At 39.9% G+C, this 11,263-nt stretch overlaps 1 protein-coding gene across 7 annotated transcripts in view; it reads left to right on the top strand.

The window, feature by feature from the left end:
• LOC130155307 (pulmonary surfactant-associated protein A1-like) overlaps positions 1 to 1,255 on the top strand; it is a 34,227-nt gene extending 32,972 nt beyond the window's left edge. For all 7 annotated transcript variants that reach the window (XM_056352429.1, XM_056352425.1, XM_056352424.1 and 4 more), the window contains one exon: positions 693 to 1,255. In XM_056352429.1, the coding sequence (XP_056208404.1) occupies positions 693 to 1,069 (377 nt within the window). In that variant the 3' untranslated portion in view covers positions 1,070 to 1,255. The remainder of the gene's footprint in view (positions 1 to 692) is intronic.
• The last annotated feature ends 10,008 nt before the right edge of the window (positions 1,256 to 11,263 follow it).

The following is an 11,263-nucleotide window of genomic DNA, read 5'->3' as shown; positions in this document are numbered from 1 at the left end:
AGGCAATATTAATTATAGAATCATGACTTGCAGGAAAGAAATCACACTTGGCAATGGTACTAAATCCCAACCTCCATTTTCTCATCCAAAGCAGGGGAGATCCAGACTCATTTTTTCCTGGAGAGGCAGATTTCTCTCAGGAACACTACCGTGTATTTATTCAAGTTTGATTTAGTAAAAAACCAACCAAACAAACAAAACAAAAGAATCACACTGAAGTTGCACTTTCCACATGGATTCATGGGACCTCCTCAGCTTTGTATCACATTGCTAGTATTTTTATCTATCAACAATCAGATTGTTAAAGGTGGGTAAATTGTTTTGTACAGAGAAGGAATTAATAAAAATTATCATTTCTCTCTTCCATGTGCACAAATTGATCCTCTCTAGGGAGTGCACACAATATAATAGGGCCGATGGTGTATGTAGCAAATGTTAATGGGGTCATCCTTGTTTTGGAGACCAGGAGAGATGGTCACAAGCAGCATAACAACATACTTAGTCGACAACTAGTGAATTGATAAAGTTTATATTTACTCCTCTTCGTCCCTTACTCTCATCAGTCTTGCCCTCTGTTCCTCTTACCACTTTTCAGTTTCTCTTCCTTTCTTGATTTCTCTTCCTTTGCTTTCTCATGAATATGCCACAGGAAATTTGAAAAGCTAACTAGGTTTTTTCCTTTCATGTTTTAGTGCTTGCTTTGAATGGGAAAATAAGAGAAGCAGGAGAGAAAATAATTGCCAGCAATGGGAAGGTAGTTGGTTTTACATCTGCACTAGAATCCTGTGAAAAGGCTGGAGGAACTCTTGCAAGACCCACAAACAAGGAGGAGAATGAAGCTATTTTGAGTTTTGTGCAACAGTATAACAAATATGCTTACTTGGGCATTAAAGAGCATGAGAATTCAGGTCAATTTAGGCATATATATGGCACACCTCTAAATTACACCAACTGGCACAGAAATGAGCCTAATGGCAAAGGGACAGAAAAATGTGTAGAGATGTACAGTGATGGGAGCTGGAATGACAAAAATTGCAACCAGCATCGCCTCATAATCTGTGAATTTTAAAGACTGGCCCTTCAGCCACCTCAGAGTACCGAGACAATGAAATTGCCTGTGGCTCAGGTTTATGCAATTTTTGCAATTATTCAATGTCAGAAAATCTAAAATGAATCATCTTACGGTATTTTTTATCCTTAAGAAAATGTCAAATGTGGTAGCTGATTAACTTTAATTAAAGTGTGCCTAGTCTGATGTGTTTGTCTCTTTTGGAGGGTTGGGAATAGCTCGGAAATAATTTTTCATGGCAGATCGTCACTGTACCTTTGTGAAGATCTAAGGAAAATTCCAAGGTTTGGCTTGGGATATCAGAAAAGTCTGAAGTTGAATTGTTTCTGCCTTAAGAGATGCACAGAGGTTGATCTCAGTGGAGCAACTATGGTCTCTGAATTATAGGGTTTGTATTGTGTCATACTGAAGCAATGACCAATTCATTCAGCATCCATATTTAACTTTTGCTTTATAAAAATGTTAATATCACCAGTTACAATTAATTTTCCTAGTTTCAGAAGCTACTTTCAATAAAACACTAAGGTAAACATCGTATTAGATCCATGTAGACAGAGAGATATGCGTATAAAATACTAAAGATTGCATTTTGTTACTAAAACATCACATTCCCCTACAAAACTATGACCATTGCAGCGTCAGAAGGCCACCTGTCTTCTACCAAACCACTGAACAACCACATAATATTATGGGGGGGGGAGCAGGTAAGACTGGAAGTCCAAGCAGTTCAAACACGAGCTATTTGTCTGCTGGTATCATGCCGAGCCACCACACAGTCAGACTGATCACTCATGTGATCAGCTGGGATCAAGAAGCATCTTTTCACAAAAGATTTTCACCACTACTCAGTTTGGGTAGCTGGCGAGCAGTGGGAGCTCAGCAGAGCACCACAAGCAGCAAATCCTCACACCCCTACCTTGCAGTGAGAAAGTCCTGGCATCAGCCCGTTAACATTTTTATGCCACCTGAGGCTCCCCTCAGGAAGAACTGGAGGTAAAAATATATGCATAAATACTTCTACTTCATCTTCTCCTCCTTCCCTGTGTTTGGCTCCAAGCAGGAAGCCCATCGGAACCCAGGCTTGAATCTGGGCACTGTTGTCCCTTGTCCTTAGCCTGCAGTAGGGAAAGATGGGATCTATTCACGTGGTCATTTCAAGCCCTATGAAGCAGGGAAGCTTTAGCATCTTCAGATGCAGGAGGCAAGGGGATGTTTTTGGCAGCAAAGGATTTATGTCCAGCGCTAGCATACAGCACTCCAGCTGTTCTGAGAGCAGGCGGGGACTTTGACAGTACACCCAGTGCCAGGTGTGAACCTGCTTTACAGAACAGCTTCCTTTCACACCTCTGACCATGATACCATTTAAAATGGGGAGGCAATAGATCACACCATGACCAAAACTGTGACTTGGGTTATTCTGAGAAACAAAAAGGCTAAACTAATGCCTTTTAAGCCTGCTTGAACGGGTGGGAGGTTTACCTAAAACTACCTCTGCCTCTTGCATTTTAATTATTAGTATTTTAATGAGTAAACCTTGTTAGCAATTTCTGCGACTTTCAACTGCACAGATTCTTTGTTAGAGCAAGGCGATTACCTGGCATAAGGTGGCATCGTGGTGGAGAAAGACAAAACAGAAACCCCCCACTCTCCTAACATGACCTTTCATTACCTGAACCCGTTTCAGAAATTCATTTACAGAGATTTCCAACTAGATTTAGAGTATCCTATTCCTTTACTTAATAAATTATTTCCACCACCTTTGTGTTTGCAAAATGACTATACAAATCTCATCTGGTTAAAATCCTTAATGTGTAAAATTATAAAATGGCTTAAAACACTATATCAGTCACCTATTTCTAAACAGATTTAGACTTTAAGACTTGGGTGCTTTTTATCCAGTTAAGAAAAAGAAGATTTTTTTTTCAGTCAAAAGCTATTTTTAATCACATCAATAAGTAGAGTATCTAAGCTAGGTCTCAGAATCAAATTTCTTTCTGCTTAAGCCATTAGTATTGGGGGGAAAGAGAAAAAAAAAATCAAACACACACATGCTGCTTAAAAATACAAACGCCCCAGATCCAGTCAAAGAACTGCTATGGAGCCCTTACCACTTGGTAAGGGCTGTAACCACTGAGAGCTGTAACATTTCAGGTAATTGAATGAAACTCCTCAGTTATTTTCATAAATTCTCTCCATAAAACATCATACTCAGCTCTTCCTTTGCTATAGTCAAGCCTTCCCCCTGTACCACGCTGAAGCCGCCCTCCTTGTTCTGTCCAGCCTTGACTGTGCCTCGTATTTCAAAAGGACACCTGCCAGTTTCCTGCCACCTTTATAAAAAAAGGCCTGTGTCGACTTTCTTTTACACGGCCTCTTCTTATCCAATACTGATGAACTTCAGAGAGGGGAAAAAAAAGGTCCAATGTCAACCATCATATGTAGAAGAAATAAAACTGGCTAATAAAAAGCAATATTCTACAGACAGGCTTGGAATGTATTTGTATCTCATGGGTTTCATATGTGGTAATTAAAATCCTGGTGAAGGTACCTGCACATTAGAATGCTACTTGATTATTCCTTGCACTTCCACAGAGGAACAGAAAAGTATCCAGAAATAATTATTTTGGTCTTTTAGATGGCTTTCTTTTTTTTTAATAATATGTGTATAACTCTATTAATTTAAACCCTCAAATGCTGTTTAAAACACTTTAAGCATTTGTCTATTTTTTGTGAAAGATCTAAATTCTGCATTCATGAATGGAATTATTATTTTAAATGGGCAGAGATGTCAGGCAAAAGAAGAAATAGAACACATTATTTCTGTGTTCTGTTATTGTAGGATAAACAATTTTGATAAAATCTTTCCTTAAAAATGCAGCGAGCAAAAATAATCCCTGGTGCATAATGACCAGCCTGGGAAAAATCTAGGTTAGTCTTTTTTTTCTTCATTTGTAATAGCTGGCTGCAGAAAAGCAACCTAACAGTAATATCTTTAATCAGAAAATAACTTATTCACTGCTCAAATACTCTAAAAGCAGATTTTGAGAATTAAGATCTTAGTACAAGTTAAAAAGTCATAAAAATTCAGTCTCTTCTGAAGCAAATGGGTTCCGCATCACCTAAGAGATATTTAATACAACTGTTATTACAGTGTATTTAACAGTGAGAGTTTTGTCTGGCCATAAAAATGATGGATATTGATTTCAGAGAGAATCCTTTCTGGTCTAGGGTGATATCCCCTTTTATAACTGTATAATCTAATTAGGTGATTTAGCTTAGAAATACTATTAGCAATTTTGAGCACTCAAAACCATCTCCCCCACCGCCATCAATCCCTACCACACATAAAGAAACTAACCTTTGATTACAGCAAATAAATATTTTCCTGTGGCTTCCTTATTTCTGTAGAAATTTGATTAAAAAAAAAAAAAAACAAACAACTCCCATGGTTCTTACAAAACTTGAGAAGTGGTGGAAAGACTAATGGCTCTATTACAACTCTTCCGAACCAGAGGAAAGCAATGTGCTTGTAGGTATTGTCTAATGGTATAACAGACGGGTTTGCCTGGACCTCAAAAAGTATCGGATTGCAAACGACTTTCGTTATCAGAAGTTGAAATGTACTGTTATAAAATTGGATTAACCAACAGTTGTTCAAACATACCTGAGTTTAAAGCATAATCAATACAGGATGCCTGGAAATTAGAGTAGCACCTTTGAAAATAAAGGGACTTTGATTTGATTTGAAGTCTCTGTTAGGAAACCAGGGTTTGGCAAAATTTGGCTCTAGGGTGATATGCCAGGTGTGATGCCGGGTGAGACCTGGCGTGAAACTTTCACCCACCCCTGCCCTTGTGGCTCAGGAGCCAAAAGGAACTGTACAGCAAGGGTGCCTTAACCCCCGAGGAGGCTGCAGCAATGGTAATGATGGTAGTAGAGGCTGCAGTGAACAATTTAACCTTCTGCTGCAGAGAACGGAGGACGACTGCAGAATATATGGAATAATAGTTTCATCTGGTACACAAACATGAGCGTTCTTTTCCCCTCTCTCAGGATTAGGATGCTGTTTTGCTATTAACAACTTTTGAAGAGATGAGATATTGTCTTGCTTTCTATTTCTAATAACCACAAAACTCTTTCTTGTGTTTTTCAGCTGAGCTGCACCAAGTGACATACCAGAGACAGCTAGTGACCTCTGCTTGGATCCCTCACGCAAATCAGTGGAGTAAGATGGTGGTAGTATTTACAAGCACTGATCACACTGTCTGTGGGTAAAATTAAGATTTTCTGCTCTAAAATGTTGCTCAAAACAACAACAAAAAAAAAAACAACCAACCAAACAAAAAAAAGCTATATTAAAATTTACCATATCTTTGAATTCTTTCCTTCCTGTTTTTAAACCTCAACAAAAACAGCCCCAGCCCTCCTCTGAGAAGGCAAGATACCAGGTCCCATGTGCTCTGCGCAATTTCTGATATTGCCACGTGAAAGGGAGCTGCTAGGAACAGTCTGACAGTGATTTGGAAAAGAAAAGGAAATGCAGGGAAGCAGAGGACAAGGTGGTGGCAAGGTAGGATGGAAACAGCAGCAGAACGGCATAAAATCAATGTAAACAGAAAATACAAGTGGGGTTGGCATCACTTAATACAAACTAAGGGAACAAGAGAAGAATTTTCAAGGTTATCTGAAGCGTGACTAGCACTATAAAAAAACCCCAAAACCAACAACAACGAACTTTCAGGAGGTTGAGTATCTAAAGGAAAACCTAACACTCATGGAAGGAACACACACCCACTTCCAAGAGCTGAATTTCAACTCTGGCATCTATATTTCTTGAAGCGGCCAAGAAAGCAGTGTTGACCAACGTCCTTAGCATGGTTTGCACTTACCTACCTACATTGTGCAACACAACCTACTGCCAGAATATCCTTCATTTGCTGCACTAGCACTGAAATTCTAAAACCTCTTCATGACAGATGTGGAAACACAGAAGAAAAGCTGCCTCAATACTCAAAAATCTTTTGTTCTTTTTCAGAACTGTATCTTTGAATCTTTCCAAGTCTGTGATATGCAGCTCAAAGCAAAAATCAGAAAACAGTTTACAAGTTATGATAGTTACACAGAACAGTCTATTAGGCAATCATAAACAAGCATAGTAGAAATGCAAGTATTTTTAAATATCTATTTTAGCTCGCTCCAGCTTATCAGTACACTGATGAAAGTCAAGACAAGAAAAGTTTAGAAATTATCAAATCTACATCACTTCTTCCCAGGAGTCTATCACGGAAAAAAACCTTCTGTCTCCCTCCAGGTTTCCCAGGCCATCAGCCAGCTTGTGGAACCCACTCATGGAGGCCAAGCCTCCCACTTGCCCCACCTGCGCTTTCTTCCAGATGCAGCTGAAGTGCTAAAGCTGGTCTCACCACGGATGCAAAGACCCAATAGTCTCTGCCAGTGACTTTTCCTACGGTTCATCTGGATCCCAGGAAATGGCTTGCCTCATGTTCTTTCTTTTGGTTCTTGTTTGGGTTTGTTTCTTTTTCTTTCCACCCCATAAAACAATCAGAAAATGCTTTTAACATTCTTTTGACTGAGGTTAAGTCAAACACTCAAAAGAAACTAAGAAATGTAGAATTTAACTAGAAACTTTAAACAAAGGTTACTCATGCAGGTTTAAAATGGCCTTCTTCTGCCAGGGTACACACAACTGGGTCCTGCTTTTTTATTTTTCCCAGGGCTGGTACCTTTTCTGGGGCACACAAACAGTGAAGCTGGAGTCAATCAGGCTTCAGTGGGCATAACGCCAATGACAAAGGGCTCCACATCAGTTGTTGAGGTAAGTATGAAAGTGCAAGCTACAGGCACAGAGTGCCTGTCGGGTGATCTAGAATTGCTCAGATCCAGCAGCACCTTCCACTAATATATGGATAATTATGGATAATTTCTGAATAAAAAAATATGGATATTGCTCGCATTCCCCACCTCATCTCAAAGCATCTGTTCCTCAACCAACTTGGCTGTTAGCCTTCCTGCAACGTCAGGATGCTGGCCTGACACCAGAAGGACGGTATGACCACATCTTCCCTTTCTGAAATGCAGCACAGCCTTAAACTGCTTTCCTAGAAGTCTCCATTGGACAGAAACAGCCCTCAGCTGTAACCCTCAGACACCTGGCAACGCAGCTCCATCTCACCAGCTCAGCATCCCGAGGGCTCTACCTACAGCACTGGTTTAGAGCAGCTTTTTCCTTCACTGAAACACCATTGTTCTGTTGCATAAAACATTATTTATGATATATAGACATCCTCTGGAGTATAATTTATTTCAGTATATGCTTCTGTGCCTGTTACCTCTACGTGTGCTGCAAATGTGCTGTTGTCTTTTGGCTTTGCTCTACAGTTATTTTTATTTAGTTACAAGGCTTCAGTAATTATCACTGATAAGCCCTCAGTCTGTAATGAAAATGATGGCGATGTTCCTGTTGCATATTATATTTCAGGTGAACTTCTTTTGGCTTGCCTTCAGTGACATTTACACTTTAACATTTACACAGCCATTTAACATTTACGTTAGGGGGTTCAAATATGTATTGAGAAATTGCTTTGTTCTGTTCCAGCATTGGGGTTTTTTTTTAAATATGTGAAAGTGTTTCTACAAGTCAAGAAAGTACCCTCAAATATTTTCCTCACATTTTAAGTGTTTACCTCTTGAAGAAAGCACACGCGCACACACCCCATCACTGAAGTTAAAGTGCATTACACTTCTATTCAGATGCAAATTCCTATCATATTACATGCTCTTTGTATTTCCTGTAAGTAACAAGGTGAATCTCAAGTTACATGCCCTATAAATTTGACCATTTAATTAGTCTTTTTTTTTTTTTTTTCATATTGTAGCTGCTAGGTAAATTGTACATCTTTAAATAGGTTTCTGTTTAAATTATGTTGAATCTGATTAAACTGTATCACAAACCTTTCCACTTTGGATTTTTTTTATCTTTGTGTCTCAACATTTGTATTAAAACTTCCGCCTGCTTTTACAGAGGATACCACCTGAGGTGAAGACTTTAAAAGATGGAGGAATAAGCATTAAACAATTGTTTGCTCTTAAACCATTTGATAAAGGTAGCACGTCCCAGTTTATCTTAACCTGGCTTTCACTTACTAATTCAGCCATGTGTATATTGCTCCCCTGTCAAATTAGGACTGAAACTATTTAACCTTTTGCAGGGGAGAAATGGCATATAATGGTATCTGCTGTACAAAAAAGCACTTTGAAAGGGATGTGGGTTTTGGTTGGAGGGGGGTGTGTGTGTGTGTGTGTGTGGAGTGGGTTTGGGGTTTTTTTTCCCCCAATCTGTAGACTAGCAGACTAGGTCTTTTGGAAAAATATTTTATTTATTTGAAATAACCTAACTTTGCAACTACATCCATGACACTCGTGTCACTGGAGGCAAAGCCTAAGGTACATAAAACTTCAAACTTAGACAGAAAAATTTTGAAACATTGGTTTTTTTTAGTGTAGTACTCTACACTGGATAGTAAAGCAGCCTGTTTTATAGCTGGCTTTAAATAATGCTGTCTCCACAATTGTTCCACAAAATCTTAGGAGCAGCTTTGTTCCTGTTCCCATGCTGTGCTCAACATAAACCTGCAGGAATTCCTTTAACTGCCCAGTTTCATGCACTTGTCTGAAGATGGGATAGGTGAAGGATTTATGCCAGGTGCATGCAGTTACCATCTCCGTTTTTATCTAGATGTACTGTTGTGTTCTATTCTCATGCTTTGTAAACTCAGTGCTACCTTGTATAATCTGATGCGGGTTCTACTCTATAGAAAACCCCCAGATCTTTATTAATTCTTTGTATGAAGCAAGATGCTTAAACCTCTCCTACTTAATGACACAACAGTGAGATTCACAGAGAAAAGGGTATCCTTTCCCATTACACAGGACGCAAGAAACTTGTTGCTAGGTGTTAGGTTGAAGCTGCGAGTGCTTAAACAGCCTGAAAGATTCTGTCAACAATCCCTAGACACAGTTAAAAATCAACTAAACCTACCGCACAACTGCCAGCGTTTTGCCTGGAGTGGCTTAGTCACTTATAGAGTGAAGACTGACTCAGTTTGCTAATTCAAGTTTTCCATAAACATCACTGCTCTGCAGGTAGTTTCCAGGAATGCATTCCCTATCCTTGCAAAGATCAGTGTGTGAAAAGATCCCCTATTTGAAGCACAGCAGAAAACCAAAACAGGTCAAACAAACATTTTAGCAGTTTGTATTAATTTCACATGATTACCCCTGCTTTATCTCGAAAGCCAAGATTCAAACTATAAGGCAAAGTGCCTAATAGCTGGGTTTGTTCATAGGTTTCCTACCATTTGTTGATAATGAAATGGAAAATGTTAGCTGTCAGTTAGAGCATTGGATTTCCAGACTTGAAAGACTGTGCCTGGATTACTGGGCATAAACAAGCTAAACAAAATGGCTTCTTAGGGAAAAGGCAGAACTTTCTGCAGTTTCATTGCATTCTGGTTTATTCCATTTACATTGGGAGACAAGAGAGTGATAACTCTCAAATGCAGGGAGGAGAAGACTAGTTTTTCATAACTAGTGGGAGACTAGTCTAGGTAACAGCTCTGAAGTATGGGTGCAAGTCAGAAAATGATGGCATTAAATTCCCCATCTATGCAGAAGCGCTCCATGGGCACCCCATACTCCTAACAGACAAATAAAATGAGCACTAAAAACGTACCAAACAATGACAACCAAATCACATCTAAGATCTTATGATCGTACTCACTTAGGACTGACATGCACCCCTGCATACTGCAAACCCATCTCAGAGAGCTTACACAGAGTCTCAAAGAAAATGATAATATACTTCTTCTGAAAATAGAACTCATCATTTCCTTTCCTCCTTTTCCAGCTTCTTTTGTGCTTCACCTATTTCATTGTCTGTGTATTTATGTGTTTCTTCTCTTTCCCCTCCCCTCATCCTTTCAGATTTATTTTGGCTTTTGGGGATTGTCTCTTTGTTTTCTTTTTTTAATTTTTGGTTTCAAGTTTTCCTCTCCTTTACCTTTTCCTGGATTTAATCTAAAGTTATGGAGGAAAACAGCAGGAAGTACAATTGGCAGCAAAGTGACCACACAGCTATGCATAAAAGCTTATCAGCTTTCACTGCATCTTGCGGTCCTCCACTTGGAGAAGATAACAGCAGCGTCTGGAGGAAAAAGTATTTGCTATGAAGAGAGGGGTGTCCATACTACTATAAAAATGGCAAGAAGCTGGAGGGTCTATTGCCACTCAGAGGAACGTTGGCAAGAATGATGCCATTCTCTCCATTGTGAAGAGTTTTAATACCTATGCCTACCTGGAGATAAAGGAATCCCTAATTCCAAGCAAATTCTAGTTCCTGGATGGTACACAGCTGAGCTATACTAACTGGCATTTAAATGAACCTTCTGGCAAAGGGGAAGGGGAACATGTGGAGGTGTACACTGATGGCACTTGGGATGACAAAAGGTGCAACCAGAATCACCTTATGCCTGCCAGCTTTAGTGCTGCTCTCTGGCAAGCTCCCTGGGCTGCACTTGCCTATCCCTTATCTCTTCATTTGTAGCTAGTGAACTCAGATGATGCAGCATGAAAAAATAAGTTGCTCTTTCCCAGCCTGCCAGCCATAAAGAGGAAATTACTTATAATGAAAGCACTGGCTGTTTTGGCTGTTCTGTCAGTCACTGCCCACTTGACACAACTGCCTATGGGTTCCCACTGCTCCTTCAGCCTGCTAACTTGCAACAAGAGCAAAAAGTAAGATTTCTCAGGCACATAATGAAAGTGACTTGCAGCCGCAAGATCTTCCGGCACCCCTTAACCCACAAGCCTCTAAGCTGTGTGCATTTTGATCCCTTTCTGGAAGTTTCCCTTACCAAGTCTACCTCTACAGACACTCCTGCCACCACTGCTGTTGCGCCGGCTGCATTTCTTTGGCCATCTTCACCCACAGCAGATCCCCTGACGGAGACATAAGCAGTGCTGCTAGGGTGACGCAGAGCTATGAGCACAAGGGGGACTCACCCACCTCGTCTTTCCCATGGAAAAGCTTTGGAGTCAGCACGTCTTTAACCTTCGTATACCTGAAATGTGGTGGCCAGAAGCCACCTGTCTTGAGCCCCTCAGGCAAAAATCTCT

This window comes from Falco biarmicus, chromosome 9 (genome assembly GCF_023638135.1).
Source record: "Falco biarmicus isolate bFalBia1 chromosome 9, bFalBia1.pri, whole genome shotgun sequence".
In the NCBI taxonomy this organism is placed as follows: Eukaryota; Metazoa; Chordata; class Aves; order Falconiformes; family Falconidae; genus Falco; species Falco biarmicus.
This window is presented reverse-complemented; position numbering and strand designations above follow the sequence as displayed.